Source organism: Mustela erminea, chromosome 8 (assembly GCF_009829155.1).
Source record: "Mustela erminea isolate mMusErm1 chromosome 8, mMusErm1.Pri, whole genome shotgun sequence".
Lineage (NCBI taxonomy): Eukaryota > Metazoa > Chordata > Mammalia > Carnivora > Mustelidae > Mustela > Mustela erminea.
Window position 1 is genome coordinate 18,004,143 of NC_045621.1, and position 27,413 is coordinate 18,031,555.

General features: G+C 37.6%; 1 protein-coding gene and 1 long non-coding RNA gene across 7 annotated transcripts in view; one reads left to right on the plus strand and one right to left on the minus strand.

The window, feature by feature from the left end:
- The first annotated feature begins 2,233 nt into the window (after positions 1 to 2,233).
- CPO (carboxypeptidase O) overlaps positions 2,234 to 27,413 on the plus strand; it is a 55,425-nt gene continuing 30,245 nt past the window's right edge. The window contains exons 1-3 of one of the 6 annotated variants that reach the window (XM_032354566.1): positions 8,605 to 8,781; positions 16,598 to 16,745; positions 18,923 to 19,024. In XM_032354566.1, the coding sequence (XP_032210457.1) occupies positions 18,967 to 19,024 (58 nt within the window). In that variant the 5' untranslated portion in view covers positions 8,605 to 8,781; positions 16,598 to 16,745; positions 18,923 to 18,966. Of the gene's footprint in view, positions 2,412 to 8,587; positions 8,782 to 16,597; positions 16,746 to 18,922; positions 19,025 to 27,413 lie in introns of those variants that run through there. The other 5 variants (XM_032354567.1, XM_032354565.1, XM_032354568.1 and 2 more) reach the window with 5 other exon arrangements.
- Positions 6,934 to 13,456, minus strand: LOC116597188. The gene is made up of 3 exons (XR_004288484.1): positions 13,237 to 13,456; positions 10,916 to 11,026; positions 6,934 to 6,970 (listed from the first exon to the last, which is right to left on the minus strand). It is a non-coding gene; the product is annotated as an uncharacterized LOC116597188 (long non-coding RNA).

Consider the following 27,413-nt stretch of genomic DNA (forward strand, 5'->3'; position numbering starts at 1 on the left):
TTAACAGGCACTCCAGGTGATTCTGATGCCTGCCCTAACTGGAAAGATCTTGCTTCCTAATTTGAAAATGAAGATTTAAAAGACTGTTCTTTGGCCTGACTCCAAGGTAGTAAACAAGTAACCACAGAACAAGTATTAAACCCATACTAATCAATTAGTGACAGCCCCATGCTTCTGAAGGTCAGCCAATCAGCAGCGGCATCACTCCAGGAACTGCTTCTGAAAGTCAGCTAATCCCTGAACTTCACAGCTGAAAGTCAGCCAAACACTAAAAACCCCCACTTTATAACGTCTGCCAATCCTTGAACACCATGGTTCCTAAAACCTTTATGATATCAAGTTTTGCTTTGTACGGACAGATTACGATTTGTAAGAAATAGCTCTTGATTGCTTAGTAAGCAAAAGATTCATCTTCTTTGATTCACCTATATGTGATTGGAAATTTCACCCATCAACAAAGGCGTTATTGGTGATTTTGAGAGTCAAGATTTATATAGTCCCTCTTATCCGTGGGTGATACCTTCCAAGACTCCCAGAGGATGCCTGAAACTGTGGATAGTACAAACCCTGTATATACAATGATTTTTTTTATACATACATACATACATACATACCTCTGATGAAATTTAATTTATAAATTAGGTACAGTAAGAGATTAATAATAATAATAACTGATAATGAAATAGAACAATTATACCAGCACACTGTAATAAAAGTTATGTAAATGTGGTTTTTCTCTCTCAAAATATCTTACTGTACTGCACTTACCTTTCTTATGATGCTGTGAGTTGATAAAATACTTATGTGAGGAGATGAAGTAAAGTGAATGACAAAGGCATTGTGACGTAGTGTTAGGCTACTATTGACCTTCTGATGATGTGTCAGAAGGAGAATCATCTGCTTCCAGAATGCAGTTGCCCCTGGGTAACTAAAATGGTAGAAAGTGAACCTGCAGATAAGGGGACACTACTGTATTGAGAGAAGATTTGCCAGCAATATTGAAATTTTGGTAGTGAGGACAATACATGATGTATCTTGTCCAAGACAAGGAGCGAGTATGAATCAGATAGTAGATTTATTTGATAATCAGAATATGTAAGAAAAAAATAAGAAATGAGATATAATAATTATTCATTACTATACAGGCATTGTTATTATAAATAAGGACTATTCACTTTATAAAAAGTTGTGATATAATAATCAGGAGAATGGAGGGGAGAATAAAGGAAGTCATTAGGGTGGTTTTCGTGCTAAATCATAATTTTCAGTAACAAGAAGTCAAGGGGGGGAAAAAAGAAATAAATGGCAAAGTTGAAAGTAGATAAAAATAAATGATGCCACAATGAACATCAAGTAAATTTTAAGGCAACCTGGGAACTCTTGGGTGAACACATGCCTGTCCTCTAAGATGCTGGAGATACAAAGGTCAAACTGTCAAAAGAGACAAGCTATAATTAATTTCAGTACAATCCAAAGAAGAAATTAATTAATTCTGACAGTAGTGATATGGTAAGAAAAAGTCACAAGTTGGTGCAGCCACTTTGGAGAACAGTGTGGAGATTCCTCAAGAAATTAAAAATAGAGTTTCCCTATGACCCTGCAATTGCACTACTGGGTATTTACCCCAAAGATACAGATGTAGTGAAAAGAAGGGCCATCTGTACCCCAATGTTTATAGCAGCGATGGCCACAGTCACCAAACTGTGGAAAGAACCAAGATGTCTTTCAACGGACGAATGGATAAGGAAGATGTGGTCCATATACACTATGGAGTATTATGCCTCCATCAGAAAGGACGAATACCCAACTTTTGTAGCAACATGGATGGGACTGGAAGAGATTATGCTGAGTGAAATAAGTCAAGCAGAGAGAGTCAATTATCATATGGTTTCACTTATTTGTGGAGCATAACAAATATCATGGAGGACAAGGTGTGTTAGGAGAAGGGAGTTGGGGGAAATTGGAAGGGGAGGTGAACCATGAGAGATTATGGACTCTGAAAAACAATCTGAGGGTTTTGAAGTGGGGGGGGGGTGGAGGTTGGGGTACCAGGTGGTGGGTATTGGAGAGGGCACGGATTGTGTGGAGCACTGGGTGTGGTGCAAAAACAATGAATACTGTTATGCTGAAAAGAAATTTAAAAAATTAAAAAAAAAAAGTCACAAGGAGGAAGTCATGTGAGTTAGGCCTTTCAAAGATGAGTAGGCACTTCCTAGGCAGACTGAAAGGAGAGGAACATTCTAGGGTGAGAGAATAATGGGACAAGGGCAGGAGTGTGGAAATAAGAAGGGGATTTGGGAAACAGTGCGTAATTGAGGGAAATGGATGGAAGTAAGTCTTTGGAAAGATGGTTTAAGGCCAGGATATGAAGACCTATACACCATGACTGGGAGTTTAAATTTATCCTGAAGGTATAATTTTCATTTTAACTTGAAGCAATAATGTTAATTTTCATGTTTTGGTATATAACCTTAAGCTGGAACAGTCTCATAATTTCTGTTCTCAGTAGGGGTGTGGTATGCACTGTACTGTGTCCCTCGAAAGGCATATGTTGAAACCCTAACTACCAATGTCATTGTGTCTGTAGTAAGGAAGTAATTTAAGGTTAAATGACATCATAGGGTAGACCCTGATCTGATAGAATTAGTGTCCTTATAAGAAGAGACACCAGAGAGCTTTTCTCTCTCTCTCCTCCACCCACTCCCTTTATCTCTCTCTCTCTTTCCCACCTGCCCCTCCCCTGACCCCTCTACACCTCTTTATCTCTCTCTTTACTGCAAGAAGGCAGCCATCTGCAAGCCAGGAAGAGAACTCTCACCAGAACCAAACCACACGGATTTCAGACTTCCAACTTCTAGAACTATAAAAAAATAAATCCCTGTTGTTTAAGCCACTTACTCTTTGGTATTTTGTTATGGCAGCCCAAGCAGACTAAGAGAGGTACTACTGACATTGGTTGGAGCAATACTTTACTGTATAGGACTCTCCTGTATGTTGTACATTATAGAATATTTAGTCTGGTCCCTAGCTATGAAATTCTGGTAGTGCTACACTGTCACCATGACAACCAAAATGTGCTCCTACAGAACTCCAAATACCCCTTAGTGGGGGATTGTAATGTTTCTGGTAGAAAACCACAAAAGGAAGCTATAAATAAGAGTACTGTATTCAAATATTAACCATTGATACTTCATGATCTCTTAGTAATTGTAAGGGAGGGCTTTTACTTACAGGAGTAAGACAATGTGATATAACAAAGAACAACCTTGATCATTCTTCCCAAAAATCTGTGGGGTTGGGATGAGGTCTTTAATTTTGAGAAAGCAAAAGTGATCCCTTGTCTTGTTGCCAAATGACTAATATATCATATACTAGTGAAAAACAAACAAACAAACAAACAAGCCCTTTGCCTCTTGAGATAAATAAAACCAAAACAAAACAGTAAGGGAATATACTGATTAGCACTAATCTCCACAATAAATAAAGTCTTGAGTCTTTTGTATTAAGTTGCTTACCCTTTAGCAAAAAGTTATCCCTAATTTTTGCAATCCTGAATTTGGCAGATACGTGATACTTTGAAGATAGAATAATTGTATGAAGAAATTACTGTTTATCCCACCCAAAAAAAGACTGAATTTAATCTTGGTAAACTTGTGAAGTTTTTCTTTTTTTTTCCAAAACTGCAGTGTCTTTTATTTGGAGAACCCAAATTTCCTGGACTCCTTTTAAAGCTCTTCAAGTAAAAATACTTTAGAATATTTTAACCACAGCTGAAATTTCATCATGCTCCTTTACAATTAGAGGCAATTATTTTCTGTTTTCTATCACCATAGATTTATTTTTCTCTTCTTGGACTCCATATAAATGGAATCAGTCACTATGATTATTTTGTGTCTGGAGTTTCTCATTCAACATGTTTTTGAAACTTGTCCATATTGATGTGTGTATTGGTAGTTTTTGTTGTTGTTTGTTTTTCGACAAGTGGTATTTCAGTGAATGAACATAACAGAGGTTGTTTACCTGTTCTTCCATTGATGGACATGTGGCTGTTTCCAGGTTTGGCAATCATGAGTAAGTCTGTTAGGAACACTACTGTACAAGTCTTTTTGTGGATATAAACTTTCATTTCTTATCTAGAAGTAGAAATGTTGAGTCATGGAGTAGATGTATATTTAACTTTATAAGAAACTAAAAAAGTTTTTTGGAGTTTCTGTATAATTTTACACTCCACCAACAATGTATGAGAGTTGCAGGTGGTCCCCATCCTTGCCTTATGTGGTCAGTCTTTTAAAATTTTATCCATTTGAAGGTTGTAAACAGTATCGCACTGTGGCTTTAATTTGCATTTCCATAATGGCAATGATGCAAAACATCTTTACATGTGCCTTTCATAAATTTCTTTTTAAGTCTTTTGTCCATTTTTATCAGGTCATTTGTCTTTATATTGTTGATTTATAAAGACTTTTTTTATATTTCTGGATACAAACTATTATTTAGGTATTGTATTTTTTTCCCCAATGTGTTACTTCCTTCTCATTTTCTTGATGGTATTTTTGATTAGCAAGCATTTCTAATTTAATGAAATACAGTTTATTGATGTTTCCCTTTTCTGTATAGTGCATTTTGTGTCCTAAGAAATCTTGGATTACCCCCAAGTCATGAGGATATTCTCCCAGGATTTCTTCTAGAAGTTCTATAAGCTAAGTTTTAGCTTTTACACTTAGCTCTATAATCCAACTCAGATTATTCCTTTTGATGGTGCTTGGGTGGCTCAGTGGGTTAAAGCCTCTGCCTTTGGCTCAGGTCATGATCCCAGGGTACTGCGATCGAGCCCTGCATCGGGCTCTCTGCTTGGTGGGGAGCCTGCTTCCCTTCCTCTCTCTCTCCCTGCCTGCCTCTCTGCCTACTCCTGATCTCTCTTTCTGTCAAATAAATTAAAAAAATCTTTAAAAAAATTATTTCTTTTGGTATAGAGTTAGTAAGGTCAAGTTTGCCAGACATGTATTGAGTTTTCCATGAAACACATTTACATCCCGGAGCTTTATTGGGGAGCACTCACAGGAAAAATACTTCTGACGGGTGAAGGAAACATGATTGGGCAGAGAGAGAGAAATTAAGCAGTTATGCAAAAGAGGCTCTCGGGATTTAGGATGGCTCTTCAACATTACTACAAATGATGCAAGAGGGCTGGGCCTTTGCATCTCTCTCTACATTAGCCAGTTATTGGATTCCAGCTCTCACCAAAGAGAGGCTGCAACATTGGTTGACAGAACAATTTCTGGAGAGAAAGGGACTCAGCTGTGAGCCATCAGCAGCCAACACTTCAGTGGCAGAGAAACAAGTCTGAAGAGGGAATCTGGAGAGTGCACCATAGCAACTAGCACCATTATAGCACCATTGCATGGGTATTTTTGTTTTATTTTCCATATGGATATTCAATTTTCTTCCCACTATTTGTTAGAAAGACATTTATTTCTCCCATTAAATTGACTTGGTGCCTTAGTCAAAAATCAATTGTATGGGTAAATGTCTCTATGCTATATTCTCTTTCATTGACCTATTTGTCTCTCTTTATCGTAAAATCAAACTGTCTTAGTGACTACGGCTTTATAGTAACTTCTGATATTGGGTAGTGTAAGTCTTCCATACTGTCAAATTTGTTCATTTTCAAAATTGTTTTGGCTCTTCTTGATCATTAGCATTTTCAGAAAAATTTAGGATCAGCTTGAATTTCTTCAAAACATTGCTGAATTTGTTTGAGTGTCTCAAACCTATAGATAATTTTGGGGAGAACTACATTGAATCTTCCAATAATGAGTACCATAATTAAACACCTAAATGTGAGACTGGAAACCATACAACTTGTAGAAAAGACTACAGACAGTAATTTCTTTGACAACCACTGTAAAATATTTTTCTAGATATGTCTAGAGGCAAGGGAAATAAAAGCAAAAATAAACTATTGGGACTACAACAAAACAAAAACTTCTGCACAGCTAAGGAAACAATCAATAAAACTAAAAGGCAACTTACTGAATGGGAGAAGATATTTGCAAGTGACACATCCAATAAAGGGTTAGTATCCAAAATATAATTGATACAAGTCAATACCTCAAAAGCAAATGACTTAATTAAAAAATGGCAGAAGACATGGACAGAAATGTCTGTCTATGTCTTCTGTCCATGACATTTCTCCAAAGAAGATATCCAGATTGCCAATAGACACATGGAAAGATGCTCAACATCACTAATCATCAGGAAAGTGCAAATCAAAACTACAATGAGATATCATCTCACACATTTCAGAATGGCTGAAATCAAAAACACAAGAAACAAATGTTGGTGACAATGTGGAGATAAAGTAATTCTTGTGCAGTATTGGTGAGAATACAAACTGGTGCAGACACTGTGAAATACACTTATGGAAGTTCCTCAGAAAGTTAAAAATAAGACTACCCTATGATCCAGCTATCATATGACTGAGTATTTACCCCCAAACTACAAAAATACAAATGCTTATAGCAGCATTATTTACAACAGTCACGTTATGGAAACAGCTCAAGTATCCATTGATAGATGAATGGATAAAGAAATGGTATATATATACAAGTGAATATTATTCAGTCATAAAAGTATAAAATATTGTCATTTGCAACAACATAGATGGAGCCAGACAGTACAATGTTAAGCCAAATAAGTCAGTCCGAGAAAGACAAATACCATGTGATTTTGATCATATATGGAATTTAAGAAACAAAACAAATGAAAAAATGAAGAAAGAGAGGGAGAGAGAGGGACACAGAGAAACCAAGAAACAGACTCTTAACTACAGAAAACAAACTGATGGTTACCAGAGGGGAAGTGGGTGAGGGATGGGTGAAATAGGTGATGGGGATTAAAGAGCACACTTACCATGATGAGCGCTGAGTAATGTGTAGAATTGCTGAATCTCTATATTGCACACCTGAAACTAATGTAACACTGTATGTTAACTATACTGGAAGTAAAATTTAAAAGTTCATAGAAAATGATGAATATCATGCTGTTTTCTTTTTTTAAAAAATATTTTCTCCCATTTTATTGTTTATATTCTTAATATTTTCAGTGTTCCAAGATTCATTGTTTATGCACCACACCCAGTGCTCCATGTAGTACATGCTTTCCTTGATACCTAACGTTTGTATTATATGTTTCTCCCCCTTTGTATTTTCTTTAATTTCTCTCAGCAATCTTTTGTAATTTACTATGTGTAGTCTTGTATCTTTCACTAGCTTAATTTTCAGATACTTGATTTTTTAGATAATATTACAAATAACATTTTAAATTTAATGTAATTTTCCAATTGTTTATGGCTAGAATGTAGAAATATGATGGATTTGCAAATTGTGTATCATGCTAACTCTAGTTCTAGCAGTTCTTGGCAAATTTCAAAGAGTGTTGTAGCTGTAAGTCATGCTTATAAATAGTGACAATTTTATTTTTTCCTCTTCAATATTTATGCTTTTTATTTCTTTTGTTTTCTTATTGCTCTAGACTAGACTTCAATACAATGTTTAATAGAAGTGGTAACAGTATACACCCTTGCCTTGTTCTGGATCAGAGGAAAAAAAGGTGTTTGTGGTTTCATGATATATGATATTACCTATAGGTTTTCCATATATAACCTTTGTCACATTGAAAAAGTTCACTTTATTCCTTTGTTGAGAATTTCTATTTTAAATAGGCATTGGATTTTGTCAAATGCTTTTTGTATATATTAAGATAATTGTGTTTTTTATTCTTTTTTCTGTTAGTATCAATCTTTGATTTTTCAAATAATAAACTAACTTTATATTCCTGGAATAAAATCCACTTTGGCATGTTTTTATGTATTGCTAGATTGAATCTGCTAATATTTTCTTAAATTTATCCAAATCTATATTCATGCAAGATATTGGTCTGTAACTTAAAAAAAACATTTTTTTTTAAATTTTATTTATTTGACAGACAGATCACAAGTAGGCAGAGAGGCAGGCAGAGAGAGAGAGGAGGAAGCAGGCTCCCCGCTGAGCAGAGAGCCCGATGTGGGGCTCGATCCCAGGACCTGAGATCATGACCTGAGCCGAAGGCAGAGGCTTTAACCCACTGAGCCACCCAGGTGCCCCAAAAAACATTTTTATCAAATACTGTTGGGGTTATGTTAGCATCATAAAAATGGTAAGTGCTCACTTCTATTTTCTGAAAGAGTTTCCCTCTTAAAATCTTCAGTAGAAAAACTGATAAAACTTGGAATTTCTTTGTGGAAACATTTCGATTGTAACTTCTATTTATTAGATATAGAGTTATTTAATATTGTATGTCTTTTTGTATCAGTTTTTGCAAGTTGTAATTTTCAAGGAATTTTTCCAAGTTCATCTAGTGTTGGGAGATAATTCTCCATGGATTCGTCAAATTTCTGTATGTTTTGTGAGCTGAAGCACTGACAGCATTTGTCCCAGACTGTCTTTTGAAGATATTTGTATGGCAAGTCAACTTGGAAAATAGAAATGATTTCTCTGTCTGGAATAGAGGGCGGGTTTGTTGGTTGTCTGGTATAATAAAGATAATGTCTTTCTCTGGGGCAAATGTCAGGCGGGTTTGCTTGCAGTTCCTTTTCAAAGACTGGAGTTTTTCAACGTCAGGGTTCCTCAGCCATGACACAAAACAACTATGTGTGCAACATCCTCGAGAATTACTATGTCTCCTGATGGAACTTAGGATCGAGGGAGAATCTGCTCAAACATGAAGCTCATGAGACTTGCTGTGAGTAATAAAATCCTTTGTCTCTGATCCAGGAGTCTTGTGTCTTCTGCTGGCACACACAAAACTGGCAGGCTAGTTTAGCTTGCAAATATACTGATATCTTTACAGTTCTTGACAATTCAGTATATTTTGTATTTCTTGAAAATTGGCATAAATTACTTATAGTACCCCTTCATTATCATTTGGGTGTAGATTAGTAAAAAGAAAAAAAACAACAAAAAAAACCCCTGCCTTTTCCACTTAATTTATTGTTCTTTCTCTCTGTTTCTCTGTGTGTGTGTGTTTGTGTGCGTGTGTGTGGTGTTTATTTTGCTAGGGGTTTATCAATGTTATAAATTTTTTTTTTTTACCATTTTAGGTACAAAATCTTTTAAAATGTTATTAATTTTTAATGATAACTTCTGACTTCATTTATTTGCTCAATTTTGTCTTTTTTATATCATTAATTTCTGCTTTAATATATTACCTTTATTGTACTTATTTTGGGTTTAATTTTCTCTTCTTTTGTTAGTTCTTTATGAGGAAACTTAGATAATCAATTCTTACATCATTTTTATTTTCTAATAAAGGCATTTAATGTAACAAATTGCCTTCTAAGATTGCTTTAATGTACCTCACAAATTTTAATATGTGGTATTTTCATTACCATGCATTTTCAAGTACTTTCTAATTTCTCTTGTGATTTCTTCTTTGACCCATGGGTTATTTAGATGTGTGTAGCTAACTTTCCAAATATTTGAAGATTTTCTAGATGTCTTATTATGATCAATTTCTAATTTAATATTATAGTGGTCAGAGAGCATACTCTGTATGTCTACCTTGGTGAATGCTCCATGTGCATTTGAAAAGAATATTGCAATTATTGGGTATTGTTCTAAAATATCAACTAGTTTTGGGACTGATGGCAGTTTTCACACTTTCTATATCATTACTGATTTTTGTCTATTTGTTTTATCAATTGGATTTTAAAATTTCCTATTTCTACCTTTTCATTTTTTATTATGTATTTTTTAAAGATTTTTAACTTTTATTTATTTGCAGAGATCACAAGTAGGCAGAGAGGCAGCCAGGAGGTGGGGGAGGGAGCAGGCTCCCTGCTGAGTAGAAAACTCAATGCGAGGCTTGATCCCAGGACCCTGAGATCATGACCTGAGCAGAAGGCAGAGGCTTAACCCACTGAGCCACCCAGGCGCCCCTTTTCTACCTTTTTTAAAAAAGGTAAATTTACATATTTTGCCTTTCCTTCTCTTGGATTTTTGTCCGTGCATTTTGAGATGTTTTTATTAGGAGCACGAATATTTAGATGATTACCATGTTTCCTTGATGACTCAACTTTTTAAAATTACTAAGTATTGTCTCTTTTAAACCCTGGTAATACCCTTGATTTTGACATTGACTTTGTATTATTATAGCTGCACAACCCATCTTAGAGATGGTGTTGCATATTTTGTCTTACAGCACACATTTACTTTTCACCTATCTGTGTCTTTGTAATCAAAGTAGGTTTCTTGCATGGCACCTGGCTGGCTCAGTTGGTAAAGTAGGCAACTGTTGATCTCTGGGTTGTGAGTTTGAGCCCCATGTTGGGTGTAGAGATTACTTAAGGAAATTTTTTTAAAAAAGTTATTAAAGTGGGTTTCTTGCAAACAGCATAGTTATGTCTTGTATTTTTAATCCAGTCTGACAATCTGTTTTTTAGTAGAAGTATTTAGTTAATTTAAAATTAATATAATATTTGGTATGGTTGGATCTGAGTCTATCATACTGCTATTTGTTCTGATAGTTCCATTTACTCTTTGTTTTTCTGCCATTTTTTGATGACTTCTCTTGGGTAAATTGAATATGATTTTTTTACTTATACATACCTCCTCGACTGACTTTTTAGCTGTACTTTTTTTTAGTGTTTGCTCTAGATATTAACACATGCATCTTTAACGAAACATAGTGTATCTTCAAAAAATATGTAATCATATCACACAGTGGAAAGAATCCTACGATGGTATAAAGAAGCTTATCCCCTCCCTCAATCCTTTGTGTTCTTGTGGTTATAAGTTTTACTTATACAAATGCTATAAATCAAAGTATACATTGCTCTTATTTTTGTTTTAGACAATAAATAATTATCTCAACGTACCTTTTCTGCTGCTCCTCATTCCTCCTTGCAGATACTCAGAGGTGAATTCTCTCAGTTCTCCTGCCATGCCTCTAGTCTTCTGAGTACTAGCCCCATGAACTTAGTGAAGGACTGTGGGAAAGAGCTGTTGAATACACACTTGCTCTGTGACTGGGGAACCGTGGGGTTCAAATCTGCTGTGCCAGTATACATGTATGAAACCTCCACAAAAACCCGAAAGGACAGTGTTCAGAGAACTTCTGGGTTGGTAAACATGTGACGATGTGGAAAGGTGGCACATCTGGAGAGGGCATGTAAGCTCTGTGCCTTTTTCCCACACCTTGCCCTAGGCATTGCTTCCATCTGGTTGTTCCTGAGCTACATCCTTTTGTATCCTTATGGTAATCTAGTAATTAAAATGTTCCCCTGAGTTCCATGAGCTGCTCTAGCAAATTAGCTGAACCCGAGGAGGGAGTTATTGAGACAGGAGCACAACATCTTGACATTGCAGCTTCCAAGACTTTGAGGATGACAGATCAAGAGCCACAAGTGCAGGTGCAGAGCATGCATTCTCCTCGTCCCCTCTCTGCCCCAGGGTATGCACAGACTTATTATAATACATTTGCATTGTGGGTACAGACCCCATGGAGAAAGACTGCCAGGACTATTCAGGTACAAACCTTGTAGGGTCAAAAACTCCCCACCCAACCTGTAGGAGGAGTTCCCAAAATGATTGGAAGCAGCCTCCTTTAGAGACCACCCCACTAGGAGTCACAGCACTTCCCAGCCCAGAAAGCTGCCGCACATATCCAATCCCAAAACAATCTAGGGCTTGTTCCATCTCATGAAACCTGCTTCTCCCCACCTTGAGCCCCTCCCCCACCATGAGAGTGTACTGCTGCTATAATAAACTGCTTTGGGCTTGCTTCTTTCCTTCTGGCGATCTTTAGTCTGAGAGTGGATCCTCATGTAAATCTTCTCATGGGAATCCAAGGACCAGGATCTCCCACACAGCACAAATAGTCATACTGATAACAAGGTCTCCAATCTATAGCCTATCAGTCAGAAGCACAGGTGGTCACCTGGGCTTGCAATTGGCATCTGAAGTGGCAGAGGAGGCAGTCTTTTAGGATTAAATACTTAACCCGTAGAATCTGATTCCATCTCCAGGTAGAGAGTATGAGAATTGAGTTGAATTGTAGGACACCCAGATAGTGTGCAGAAAATTGTTGGATATAAGGGGAAGAAGACCACTCATATAAAAAATAAAAAATTAAAAAAAAAAAAAGAAATTGGTCTCAGAACATCCCTTGTAGGCCAATAAAAGTACATTTCAATTTTGTCTTTTTTTTTTTCCTTCACACTATCAGATACTATATCAGATTTTCCACTCTGCCAGGGATAAAGGTGACCATGGGTCTTTTCCCCCTTAAGAACGTCTGGTCACTTTATGGAATGTAGTTCATTTAGATATCTTGGGGTTCTTATCTTTCTGACAGATGAAGACAAAAACGCCCACAGCTATGATTTAGTAACTTCTCTGGAGTGCTCTTGCTGCTAGAATAAAAGCAACAGTTTCTCGTGACTTTTTACATCCTTATAGGAAGTGGCAGTCACCCGCTGTCACTTCAGATTTATTTGTGGAACTCAATCCCTCAGTGAAAATTGGTATAAACCTATGACTTTTGTGATCATTTTCAGTTAATAAAAATGTCTTATTTACAGCCAGCAATTCAAACATTTAGTCCAAATTAATAATAAATACTTAAAATTTCATTGAAATTTCCCCTTTCTCGGGTGCAGCTTACTGCAAGCTGGATACCAGTAGTGGAAGAGGGGACATCATTGGCTTTCTCTTACCTGCCCTGTGCTTCTGCCCTTCCTCCTGCCTTTGTAATCTGCTTTCAGACCCCTGCCAGGTGGAGTCAGTGGGAAGAGGGAAGAGTGAGGAAGCAGAAATGCCTCACTTTACCAACACCAACTTCTGGCTGTAGGGGATTTTTTTTTTTTTTTTTTTTAAACAGCTCTTTCTTGAGATCTTTCATGGATTCTTGGAGACCTGTGTCTGTCTCCCTCATTATCAGGGAATCTCTCACCTGACTTATCCTCCATGAAGTTAGATCCATCTCTATTGCAATGGGTCTTTAACACTTTCCTCAGTGCTTAGCACTTTGGCTTCAGTTTGGCTGTGACTTTTGCTTCCAGGTGTTCCTGGTGAACAAAACTTGAGACTTTCCATGCTGTCCTTGCCCTGAGGAAACACATTCTTTGACCAGCTTTAGGAGAGCAGCTTCCCCTGTAGCTGTCTTTGTTTCCTAAGCAGCAAATCACACAACACTTACCTTTAGGTTTTCTAGATGGACTGTATGGCCATGTATCAAACTCTCTCGGCAACCATCTTGAAACATCTTTCTTTGTCACAATGTGTAGTAAGGATCCCCAGGACTCCTCCCTTGGGGACTAGGATTCACAACCCAAGACTACAGTCTCCAAAATAGTCGCTAATCTCCAAATCCCAACCTCTTTGTAACCTTTCTGTGGATGAGAAGCTTAATAGTTACAAGCCTGATTTTTCACCTCCCTTAGAAATTATATGATCTTCTACTTCACTTTGGGATTGTGAAAAACTAGATAATAAGCCAACATAGAGTTGCTTATGCTAAGCCCCTTGTTACCAAACCAAGACTTTACTTAATTACAGTCTTGGCTCTCCCACAAATGGAATCTTAAGCCAGCCAGTCAGGAATTGCCTGGTCAGCACTAGCGAGGTAATCTGCTTGACAGACCCCAGTTATCCCCTAAAGGAAAGTAACCTTGTGATAACCAACCTACTTTTGTCTAGAATAACTTCCTTATTCCTGTTCCCTTCTGCCTATAAAAGTCTTTCATTTTGTACAGCTTTTTGGGGCTTCTTTCTGTCTGCTAGATTAGAAGATGCATGATTCATAAATCATTAAATAAAGCCAATAAGATCTTCAAAATTTATTCCACTGAATTTTGTTTTTTAACAAAATATATCGTGGTGCCTCGGTGGAAACTTGCATTTTTTTTTTTTTTAAATCCTGTTCTACTTGAAGTCATGATAAATTGAAAACAACCACAGTCTGGCAATTAAAGGATACTAGGGTATAACTATTCAAAATAATAGTTCTGTAGCATCCTCCAAAAAAGAATCAGGACATTCTTTATTTGTTGATTTGAAATGATCCCTAAAATACAGTGTTAAGCAAAAAAAAAAAAAAAAAAAAAAAAAAATAAAAAAATAAAAAAAAGGAACAGTATTTAGAAACAGGATGCAATTGCTATTTTTAAAAAAGTGGAAATAGATATGTTTTTGCTTGTGTTTAATAAAATATCTCTGATAGGATACACAGGAAACTGGTTGCCTCTAGGGAGGGATATTTGGTAGCCAGGGATAGTTTTTTTTTGTTGTTGTTCTTTTTGAAATTTAAACCAAGTGAATATATAATTGTGTTTAAAAAGAAGATAATGTTAAATTGAAAAAAATAGAGGAAGTGAAGATTACAACTGATTTCTTTCCAGAGCTTGGGTGTGAAGGAAAGAAAAGAGCAGAAGCCAGAACTGGGTGCAGGGTTAAGGAGTGATGTTTTATTTTTTGTAGCAGAGTCATGGCTATTCCATGACTTGTGTAAGACTGTGACAAGATTTTGGAAACGGCACTCTAAATTACGGCTTCTTGGAATATTGAATATTTTAGGCTAAAAAAGTTTGAGAAAACAGTAGAAACAGGAAGGTTGCTCTGACCTCCCCCCACACTGGTCTGCCCTGCTAGAGGTCATAAGATCCCATATGAGAGGGGCCCTCTCTATATCTGGAGTAAGGGAACATCCTTATCTGCAAAAACAGAGACTAGAATATTCTGCCAAGAAGAATCCTAACAAACAGGTCTTAGTAATTCTCCCCAGTTTATTGTACTTTCTTCAAACTCTCTGACCTATCATAGTTCTACATGACTGCCTACTCTTCAACCCAAGCATAAAAATACTCAGATCCAACTGTTTCCTCAGGTCCTCATTCCTTATGAAGGCTCCATGTCACATAAAACTTGTATGCAAGAAATTTGGATGGTTTTCTTTTGTTAACCTTTCTTTTTGTCAGTTTCATATTCAGATTGAGCCAGGGACCCCAATAGGGTCAAGGAAAACTGGCTCATTCTCTACAGCAATTATATTGACCCATGACATCCTTCTCCCACCCAGGCATTTATTGACACCCACTGATTTACGAGAGACTTAGGGTCCTCCTGAGAAATCTTGAGCTGTATCCACCGTGGGGATTCAGACGTATATCGTACGTCCCCCAAATGGTGTTTGATTGGAGAAGTGAGAGCAGAGACTAGAATATTTGATAGGACTAACGTCAAGAGAACTCTAAGAAGCTATGTTCTGAGTTTGTCATTCACAAAGAAAATAGTGTGCAAGGAGTTGTACAAAGTTGTGCAAAGCTTCAGGTCTGTTAGGGACATGCTTGCCATTAGGCTTCTTAAAAAACATTAGGGCAGAGGTTTGGGAGCCATAACCTTCTCTTCTGTCTGCACACACAGTTGTGCAGGCACCATGCAATGTACTGCTGCTAGTGTCCACATTGAAAACATTGGCAGGCAGAATGGTCAGCAGGACTCTGCACCCCAGCATGGAACCCTAGCTCAGCAGAGGTGAGACCAGCAATTAGACATATTGCAGATTCAGCTGGAATCTTCAGAGGCTGCTGAGCTGGAGACAAGAGTGCCAATAGCTCTCCAGCAGTGGATGATAGAACCTCAACACAGGGGCAGGGAGAGGGCTAGGAGAGGTAGGTCTCTGACAAGACAGCAGCCACAAACACAGCTTTCTCATGAATATATGTAAGATCTCCCTTCCTTTTGGGGATCTCACACATACTGGAGACAGAGGTAGGTGGAGGTTGCGGTTAGACTACTTGGCAAGGTGCAGGAAAACATTTGTAAACTACTTTCTTTTTTTAATCTGGTGCAATTTGAGTTCAATCTGGAAGCTGATGAAACCTGAGAGCATTTGGGTTACATAATATTTTTTATTTATAATTTACTTTTTGTATAATAGAGACTTGTATATGTTCATTAGCTGTGCTTGAGTAATTAAGAGGAAGAGCTTGAACATAAAAGAATATAAGTGAGGGAGGAAATAAACCAATTTGTCAAGGTCCCTGGTCCTAGAATTGGGGCTAATGGTGGAGAGATAGGATCCAAAAAAAGACACCTTTTCTACAGATTCAAAAGGGGAAGTGAGGAGGAGCTGTTGTGGAAATAGATTTTTAAACATGGATTGGATTTCCTCAATGTAGTCAAGAGCTGTCTCATCTGCTGAGAGATGAGTAAGAGAGATGAGTGGACTGGGGGTCTTGAGGAGAGCCATGAAGGTTTATCTACTCCTTTTGGGGAATTATGGTTGACTAGACAACTATAAAATAAGTGGTGAGTGGTGCCAAGGGCCCCACTGGAGTTGAAGACCATGAATTTTAAGTGGGATGGCTTTCCTGAACCCGTAAGTCTCTAGGTTAGGTACATTCCTGTGGGCTTCCACAGGTGCTGACTTTCCATATGATAATTACTTATCACACTACCGTGTAGTTGTTGAGCTCCCCCCCTCAAGAAGGAGGAGAAGCTCTCTTATTCACTGCTTTATTCTTTTCTGAGTCTAGTATAATTTCTTCTACTGTTTTTAGTGCATAGCAGATGCTCAACAAATACTGGCTGAATACACATCAACAATATGGCAGTTGTGAGATTTCTCCCATCGCTCTCAGATGCCAGGGTAGAGAAGCAAAAGAGGTGGATGGTGTAAATGGTCCAGAGTGATTAGAAGATCTTCAGGTGGGTGTAGCAGGGGTTGAAGGAGCTGGCAAGAGCCTTGTTGACACATGCTCCATAAGGATTGGGTTGGACAGGATTTGAGAGGTGGTGCATGCCAAGGCCAGGGAAAGGTCTGAGGCAAGACCATGGGAGTGGTATGTTCATGGGAATCATCAGAGCTGGAGCAGGGCTGGGATGTGACCTTGGCAGGTCCAGACGTGCTCCTGGCCTTAACATTCTGCTTCTCAGTGCATTCCTCCCAACCTAGTAGGACCTCCCACGACCAAGGATAAGGAGGAGGAAAAAGTTTAAACAACAAATAGTTCCTACTTGAAAAACAGATTTGTGAGTGGGAAATGAAAACAGACATTGGAACTTGATTTTTAAATGACAATCTTGACATTAAATTCTTACAGAGAACTTTTCTTTCAAGTAGTTGACATGAGATTTGCAAAATCATCTCATTATACTTTGAAACTCTCCTAGCCTTGGGTCAGTATTATTATATTGGCTTTGAAAGCAGGGACCATACCTGAGTCATCCTTGTAGGCCTTGGGCCTAGCATATGGGGATGTTGTCCAGTATGCTGGCATTGACCTAAAGTCTATCCCCGGGTCTTGCAACCAATTACTGTATTAATAATTATAATCTATTTCCACTGACATCCCAATCAGTTAAATTTACATGACTGTTTTTTGAGCTATCCAAGAGTTTCCTCTCTAGCTTACAGATATTCTATTTAAGCAATACAAGTCAGAGCAACAAGACAAGTTTTGTACAGATTTCAGAACTGTATGAGTGAGGAACCCTCACAGGTTCTCAAAGACTGCATTAAGAATAAATGTCTGCTGGATAAGAAATGTCACATCACTCTAACAAATAGGTTCTGGACATCCTTTCTTGGAAAACCCTCAACAAAGGGAAAATATGTACTCTTCCCAGTCTCAAGAAGTTTACAGTCAGGTGGAGAATGGTGAGAATGACACAAATAACTCTAATGGGAGCAGAATTGTGAAGGAGACAGAAGGAAGGAAAAAGGCCGTGGAAATTAACAAAGAGAAACAGCACTCTGCGTACATAAAGGGCCTTCATTAGTTGTACTATTATAAACAAACAACTTTTATAAGTTGCATATTACTAATATATTTTATATTGATGAATAATAAAATTGTAATAAAATTATGGTATTAAATTACAAAAAGAAAAGTTAGTTCATAGAATGCCATAGCAATTCCAAGGAATATAACTAATACATTATACGAAATTAATACTTGAAGATCAAGAAGCAATACAGCAGTTGAGAAAGGAGTTATTAAATGATAAAGGATGTCACAATTGAATATTAATGTGGAGGAAAATAATTTAAATCCATGCCTCATCACTAAAATTTCATTAAGTTCCAAATGAGTTAGTGGGTTAAATTGTATCACAATCAGAAGAAAATAAAAGAGTCTATTCCTCCCACCTATGAAGAAGAGATATGTGTCTGTTAAGTTTTAAATTTTGTATCATTTAACAGAATAAATCTAGGAAATATGACACCTTTCTCTTAGAATGGGAAAATGATAAGACCAACATATAATACAAACTTACTATTAAAAGTAAAGAAATTTTACATATATATATATATATATATATATATCTCCAAAATGTAGCACCTTAAAATGATAACCATTTATTTAGTGCCTGAGTCCATGGGTTGGTAACTTGGACTGACTCTCCGCTGCTCCTGCTGGTCTCTGCTGGCTTATTTAGGCATCTGGGGTCAGTTAGGTGGTCTGGCCACTAAGGGTTGGCTAGCTGTCGGCTGACATGATGGGACACCTGCTCTCATCATCTGAAAGTCTCATCAAGGTTTGTTCATGTGTGGCAGATGGGTTCCAAGTGCAGCCAGAGGGTAAATCCCAATGTACAAGTGCCTTACGTGTCTCTGCCTGCATCACATTTGCTATTGTTCAATGAGCTAAAACAATCACAAGGTCTGTCCCAGAGTCCATGTGGGAGGCCACTGCCAAAGTGTGTGAAATCAGCAAAGGGGCATATCTGTGGCCGTTTTGTCATCTACCCTACATCATAATTGGCAAAGGAGTCTTGCAGCTGTACCAGAGAGAACAGCAGATCATGGTATGGAAACTTTATAACAGTACTAGTGATTAAAGAAATGCACATTAATGTTGGCTTCTAGCTTTTTTTTGTAGAGCTGGAGACTGAGGCCCAAAGCTTTGTTAAGGTGGTGCAGAAGATGACTTCCCAGCCTGCTAACCAAGCAAGGTCTTTGATGCCAAGTCCAGCAATAAAGGGTAAACCTGGGTTCCAACTCAGCTCCAGCATTTTCTAGTGGTATCACTTGTATAATATCACTAAGCCTCAGTTTCATTTCTATAAAATTGGAAAATAATACCTATTACATAGGTTATGAGGCTCAAATGAAATCATGTCATAATACTCTGCAAGTGTCCTGGTACCTGCTCAATACCTGCCTCCTCCTTCCCTTTTCTATGATGTGATCTTATAAAAGCAGCAACAAAGGAAAGTAAAACAAGAAAAATTCAAAGGAAACACATGAGCAAAATAAGTAGATAAGCCATAGGGGCTAAGAAGAAACCAGTAACCCTTTATACAGTTATTAATTCATTAATTATTGAGTGCCCTTTCTGGGCTTGGCCCCATGCTAGACAATGGAAATATGTCCCCTGCCCTTATTTGTAATAAACAAATCATTACATCAGTAAGTATGAAATTGTGGCCTTAATTAGTGCTAGAAAGGACTCTTGATTAGTGCTAATAGAACACCATATAATAGGAAGAGATAACCCAGTCAGGAGTGGGAGCTGGGCAGGGAAGACGTTCCTGAGAAAAGAATGGGATGGAGTATGAAAGGGATGGGGAAGGTTATCTAAACTAGGGTAGGGCCGTCAGAGGGGTCAAACCGCATGGCCCGAGGAAATGACAAGTAATCGTTTTACTCCTTAAAGCAATGTGAAGTCAGGGAAAGATATAGAGAAATTTGGGATTTGAAAAGCTGCTTCTGGAATCAGAGTAGAGAACAGATCAAGGAGAGAATGAGAGGCTGTAGGCAGGTGAATTAGGAAACTATAGACGGAGTCTTGTAATTTCTAATTTAGTTCAATTTTCCATAAAGCATTGCAAACCTATTCATTCTACTTTGATAAGTCCTAAGGAAATATACCCCAAATACTTGTACATTCATCAAAAATGATCAGTGACTAACATTAGACTAATAATGTCTAATGAATAAAGTTAACTAAACGGTTTAGGCACCCAAGTCAGTGTTAAAATCCACATATATTTTTAACGACTAACAGGTCATAATTTTTTTTGTCATTATCAATTTAAAAAATTACTTTTCTTTCCTAGCTTGGCCAGCTTGATGATAACAACTTTCTAAGAAATATTGCAAGTTAGAACTCCTTATTCATAGTAAAATTTGTACAGACATCTCAAAAGTCTGGGTTACTCCAGATAAAGTTTGGGTTTGGGCTTTACCTTGGCTGCAGTAATATGAAGACACCATGAGCTGAATTAATCTCACACAAATTCCTCATTAAGTGAAGTTTTTCTTCCTGATCTTCAACTAACCTTTCTAACTACCCCCAAAAGGAATAGACCATAAAAATATGGAGCATTTTCAGGAAAAGTTGTGAAAAGCTATGTAATGGACCACAAAGATTATGGGGCATCTACAATGGTAAAACTAGACACTGTCTAGAGCACTATTTGTGATTACTGGTTTCTCATTGTTTTTGATGTATTTTATGATTCTGTACATCATAAAAAGTAAGTAACAATCCAAATGATTCTTGTTTGTAGAAATACCATTGAATAGTGGTCAGTGAAAAGAAGTGACAAATTTTGCATCTTTCGTAAATTTATTTCAGCATTCCTGCTGCTAATTTATATTTGTCAGACTTTTCCTTTGAATAGGTTCTAACTTCTTATTGACTCTCTCATTAATTCATGCAGTAAATAAAATCTTTGACTTGCATTCATTTTAAATGAGACTCTTGATTTTACGTTTTTTAAAAAATTATCCTTTTTCAGTGTCTAGTTTAGAGTGTCCTCAGCATTAAGCTGGGGGCCTGTGAGACTCGCAATTTGACACACATGAAATAGTAGCAAACTACCCTGAACGGAGCGGGGCAAGTAAGTTGATTTTATAATAGAGACTTCAGGTTGCCACTGGATTTGAGAAAAGAAGGAGATTAGGTCTTGCGCTCACCAAAAAAAGATTTGAGAGAAAAGGTATGATTTCAGGGCTAGGACTTCAGAAAGCCCAGAAGAGATAGAAGATAGAACCTCCTATGATCAAGCATGATCAGTTCAGAGAGATTTGCTCTTTGGCAAGGGCCTGGGTATAAGAAATGCCAAGATTAAGCATCCCACTCTTGATTTTGGCTCAGGTTGTCACTGGGGCTGTGAGATCCAGCCCTGTGTCAGGATCTGTGCCTGGTTTGATTCTCTCTCTCCCTCTGCTCTTCCCCACCTGCTCCCACTTTCTGTCTGTCTTTCAAAAAACAAAAAACAATCAAAGCTAAATTTTATTCGGCATCTACTATGTACAAGGAAATTGGTGCCAGAGATTCTCAAGCCTGACTACCCATTAGAATCACCCGTGGGAATGTAAAAATGCTGCTTCCCTGGGCCCCATTATCAGAAATCCGAATGTAATTGCTCTGGGAAGGGAAGTGCCAGGGAAAACCCTCCAGGTGATTCTAAAATGAAACCAAGTTAATGAACTACTGTGCTATGCAATTTACAAGGGTCCTTTGATTTAATTTTAACTGCTCTAGTAACCCCTCAAGAGAGGTATTTTCATCCCGGTTTTCTAGAGGGGGGAATGAAGGCTCAGAGAGACTTGGTGATCTGCCTCAAGGGGCTGCTAAGAGAATGAGGGAAATCTTGATTACTAGTGGTTGGTTTGTGGAGAACACTCCAGGTGGAGAGAAAAGCAAGAACAGTAGTGACATAACATTCCTCTAGGGTATTAAGGAAATGTTAACAGAAGCAAATAGGTCCCACAATAAACAAATGAATACAGAGGGAACAAAATGTGACTCATTTGGGGAGTCTTACTAAAACAGAGAGTCTGGGATGGAGATTCTGCCTTTCTGATGATGCTGGTGATGCTGGTCCCCAGTGTGCATTCTGATTCTTTTTTAAAAGAATTATATATTTATTTTAGAGAGAGAGTGCACAAGTGTACGAGTGGGGGAAGGGGCAGAGATAGATAGTCTTCAAGCAGACTACCCATTGAGCTTGGTACTGCATGCAGGGCTCAATCTCATGACCCTGAGATCATGACTTGAGCTGAAACCAAGAGTCTGATGCTCAACCGACTAAGCCACCCAAATGCCCCCACATTCTGCTTTTTTTTTTTCTTTTAAGATTTTAATTATTTATTTGAAAGAGAGAGAGAAATCACAAGTGGGCAGACAGGCAGGCAGAGAGAGAGGGGGAAGCAGGCTCCCTGCTGAGCAGAGAGCCTGATGCAGGCCTCGATCCCAGGACCCTGGGACCATGACCTGAGCTGAAGGCAGAGGCTTAACCCACTGAGCCACCCAGGTGCCCACCCCATTCTGCTTTTTAATTGTAGGTTTTAGATAACATGGTCAATGAAGATTGACTCAGTTTCTTTTTCTGTAATTGGGGTCAATGGTTGATCCTACTGATGTAGATTTTGGGGTTCAGGGCAAATGATCAAGAAAGACCAAAAAGTGGTTTTATTAAAGCATAGGAACAGGATCCACGAGCAGAAAAAAGTTGCATTGGGGTTGTGATAGGTGTCTGATTATATACTTTCAAGTTGGGAGGGGTTAGGGACAGCAGAAGCCTACACAGAATCTAGAAACAAGATTTCCAGGTCGCTGAAGGGGCTAGCTATTGTTAGGAAAAAGTCATTTATTACTGTTTAGTAAAAACTCAGTCATGAGACTCTAAATGTTTATCAGTGGGCCATTTATCTTGTGGGAGAGATAGAGATAAAGAATTTTCCAAAGAAATTTTTATATGTATAAAGTAGACTCACAGGTTCCCAGGGAATGGGATAATGTTATGCTAAGATTGCCTTTTGCCTGTAACAATGTCAACACTGAGGCAACTGAGTTCCTAGAGGAAGGTCACTCTGTTTCAAGGACTTGTGGATGGGCTTAAGCAGTAAGGAAATGTAATTTTTCCTTTGCCTCTGTTTCCCACATCACTACTACATGAAGGTTGTTTATGCATTAAAGCACAGTATCTGGGATGTAGTAATCACTCTATAAACTTTAGTGATAACTGTAATTTGCTTTAACTTTTATAAGACTTCCCATCAGAACAACATGGCATCTTTCTGGGGGTTAAGGAAATGCTAATAGAAACAAACAGCACTTCCTCAAATCAGGGAGATCATATAATCGTTGTCTTTCTCCGCTTGACTTATTTCGCTAAGCATGATATGCTCTAGTTCCATCCACATTGTCGCAAATGGCAAGATTTCATTTCTTTTGATGGCTGCATAGTATTCCATTGTGTATATATACCACATCTTCTTGATCCATTCATCTGTTGATGGACATCTAGGTTCTTTCCATAGTTTGGCTATTGTGGACATTGCTGCTATAAACATTCGGGTGCACGTGCCCCTTCGGATCATTACGTTTGTATCTTTAGGGTAAATACCCAGTAGTGCAATTGCTGGGTCATAGGGCAGTTCTATTTTCAACATTTTAAGGAACCTCCATGTTGTTTTCCAGAGTGGTTGCACCAGCTTGCATTCCCACCAACAGTGTAGGAGGGTTCCCCTTTCTCCACATCCTCGCCAGCATCTGTCATTTCCTGACTTGTTAATTTTAGCCATTCTGACTGGTGTGAGGTGATATCTCATTGTGGTTTTGATTTGTATTTCCCTGATGCCGAGTGATATGGAGCACTTTTTCATGTATCTGTTGGCCATCTGGATGTCTTCTTTGCAGAAATGTCTGTTCATGTCCTCTGCCCATTTCTTGATTGGATTATTTGTTCTTTGGGTGTTGAGTTTGCTAAGTTCTTTATAGATTTTGGACACTAGTCCTTTATCTGATATGTTGTTTGCAAATATCTTCTCCCATTTCTGTCAGTTGTCTTTTGGTTTTGTTAACTGTTTCCTTTGCTGTGCAAAAGCTTTTGATCTTGATAAAATCCCAATTGTTCGTTTTTTGCCCTTGCTTCCCTTGCCTTTGGCGATGTTCCTAGGAAGATGTTGCTACGGCTGAGGTCGAAGAGGTTGCTGCCTGCGTTCTCCTCAAGGATTTTGATGGATTCCTTTCTCACATTAAGGTCCTTCATCCATTTTGAGTCTATTTTCATGTGTGGTGTAAGGAAATGGTCCAATTTCATTTTTCTGCATGTGGCTGTCCAATTTTCCCAGCACCATTTATTGAAGAGGCTGTCTTTTTTCCATTGGACATTCTTTCCTGCTTTGTCGAAGATTAGTTGACCATAGAGTTGAGAGTCTATCTCTGGGCCCTCTATTCTGTTCCATTGATCTATGTGTCTGTTTTTGTGCCAGTACCATGCTGTCTTTTTTTTTTTTTTTTTGGTTCTTTCTTTCTTTATTATTTATTTTTTTTAATTAATTTATTTATTTTCAGAAAAACAGTATTCATTATTTTTTCACCACACCCAGTGCTCCATGCAATCCGTGCCCTCTATAATACCCACCACCTGGTACCCCAACCTCCCACCCCCCCCCGCCACTTCAAACCCCTCAGATTGTTTTTCAGAGTCCATAGTCTCTCATGATTCACCTCCCCTTCCAATTTACCCCAACTCCCTTCTCCTCTAACACCCCTTGTCCTCCATGATATTTGTTATGCTCCACAAATAAGTGAAACCATATGATAGTTGACTCTCTCTGCTTGACTTATTTCTTGATGATGACAGCTTTGTAATAGTGCTTGAAGTCCGGAATTGTGATGCCACCAACTTTGGCTTTCTTTTTCAATATTCCTTTGGCTATTCGAGGTCTTTTCTGGTTCCATATAAATTTTAGGATTATTTGTTCCATTTCTTTGAAAAAGATGGATGGTACTTTGATAGGAATTGCATTAAATGTGTAGATTGCTTTAGGTAGCATAGACATCTTCACAATATTTATTCTTCCAATCCAGGAGAATGGAACATTTTTTCATTTCTTTGTGTCTCCCTCAATTTCTTTCATGAGTACTTTATAGTTTTCTGAGTATAGATTCTTTGGTAAGGTTTATTCCTAGGTATCTTATGGTTTGGGTGCAATTGTAAATGGGATTGACTCCTTAATTTCTCTTTCTTCTGTCTTGTTGTTGGTGTAGAGAAATGCAACTGATTTCTGTGCGTTGATTTTATATCCTGACACTTTACTGAATTCCTGTACAAGTTCTAGCAATTTTGGAGTGGTGATGCAACATGGGAGCTTAAGGGGGTAGAAGAGGAATAAATGAAACAAGATGGGATTGGGAGGGAGACAAACCATAAGTGACTCTTAATCTCACAAAACAAACTGAGGGTTGCTCGAGGGAGGAGGGTTGGGAGAAGGGGCGTGGGATTATAGACATTGGGGAGGATATGTGCTTTGGTGAGTGCTGTGAAGTGTATAAACCTGGCGATTCACAGACCTGTACCCCTGGGGATAAAAATACATTATATGTTTATAAAAAATAAAAAATAAAGAAACAAATAGGACATGGGAAAGTTAGGGTAAGAGATATGCAACCCCCCTTTGCTGGAAATAACAAGTACAAGTCTTGTGAAATTTGGTGCTCCCAGTATACAAGTGGGGAGCTGAACTTTTTTAATGTATTTGGGTTGACTAAACCCCATTGTAATTTTAGTAACTACTTTTCTGTATAAACTGAATCTCATATGAAATCCAGTAGGAGTCTTGCTTCTATCTTTTTATTTTAGACATATAGTGAAATTTATGGGAATATGAATATAGGAATTATATTGAATTAGGGATATTTTATATTGGAAGTCAACTATGCTGGAATATGTTCTTAGGTCATAATCAGCAAGCTAGGATTATATAGATTGTATAAGTTGATTTTGGTAGCTAAGATACAGCTCATTTTCAACAGATGCTCATTTTCAAAAATCTGTTTTTCTGAAGTATGTAAAGCAGAGAAGCCCCTCCATGCTTTGCTCCACCTTTAGAAAAATTCTCTAGAGAACTTTGTGTCAAGAAATTTCATGATAAAGGATAAAACATTCTACATTTTACTGTTTGGCAGTTTGGATTTTCTCTTCTGTATAGTATGGTCTAGTACTGGAAGACTCTTGTGCAGAACTGTAATCTGGTTATAGATCCTTGTTATTAGTGTCAATGATAATTACACAATATATTTTTGATAGTTTCTACAATGTGCACAGAGTTTTCACATACATTATTTCATTTAATATGTTCCACAGCTCTGAGTAGGAGGGCAGACAGTTACAACTACTTGTGAAGGAAAATAGGTGAGATTTGCCCCCAGTCACATGGCTGACACATGAGGGAACAAAAATTAGAACCTAAGGCTTCCGATTTTTAACCCAGTGTTCTGTACATGGCCCATCAAGTATTGCACTGAGATTCAGACAATGAATGTAATAATCTTTAATAATGATTTTGCTAAATATAGTCAATAGAAATGAAAAGGTGTAAGACAATGAACCTTGGGAAAAACCAGAGAAGAGAAGAAAATCTGTTCTAATTGTGCCTTTCTTTTATATATACCTATATATAGGTATATTTCAATATATATGCACTTATATTTATAGTTTTATTGAGATAAGATGGACATATAACGTTATTTAAGTTTAAGATGTACAACATGTTGACTTGATACACTTCCATATTGCAAACTGATGATCACCATAGCATTAGCTAACATTTTCATTATGTCACATAATTACCTTCTTTTTGGTGATGAGAGCATGTAAGATTTACTCTCAGCAACTTTCAAGTATATAATACAGTATTATTAACTGTAATGACCATGCTGTATATGAGAACCCCAGAATTTATTCATCTTCTGACTGAAATTTGTACCTTTTGACCAACATCTCCCCATTTCTCCCACCTCCCTTCCTCTGGTAACCATCCTTCTCTCTGTTTCTAGGAGTTTGGCTTTTGTTTATATTTCATATATAAGTGATATCTTGTAGTATTTATTTTTTTCTGACTTATTTCACTTAGCATTATGCCCTCATGGTCCATCCATGTTGCCACAAGTGGCAGAACTTCCTTCTTTCTCATAGCTGAATAATACTATGGGATATATATATAGACATAGATATATATCTCTCTCTATATATATCTTTCTTTTATACATACCTACATATAGGTATATTTATATATGTGGTATACACACACACACACACACACACACACACACACACACATCTTCTTTATCCATTTGTCTGTTGATGGGTATTCATGTTGTTTCCCTATCTTTTGCCTTTTCTTTATACCTGAGAAATCAATGGAAGTAGATTGAAAAATGATAATCCTCCTTACCAAGATTTCCAGAATGATGATCTAGGGTGATGAATCAAAAGTGTTTTTGTCTTTGTTTTTTAAATTAGTTGATAGTTAATGCTGAATGAGATACTATCCAGTTGGGAAAGAGATGGAGAAGTATCCAAAGATCTAATTCCCAAGATAATTGTCCTTACCATACCTTGGTTCTATGT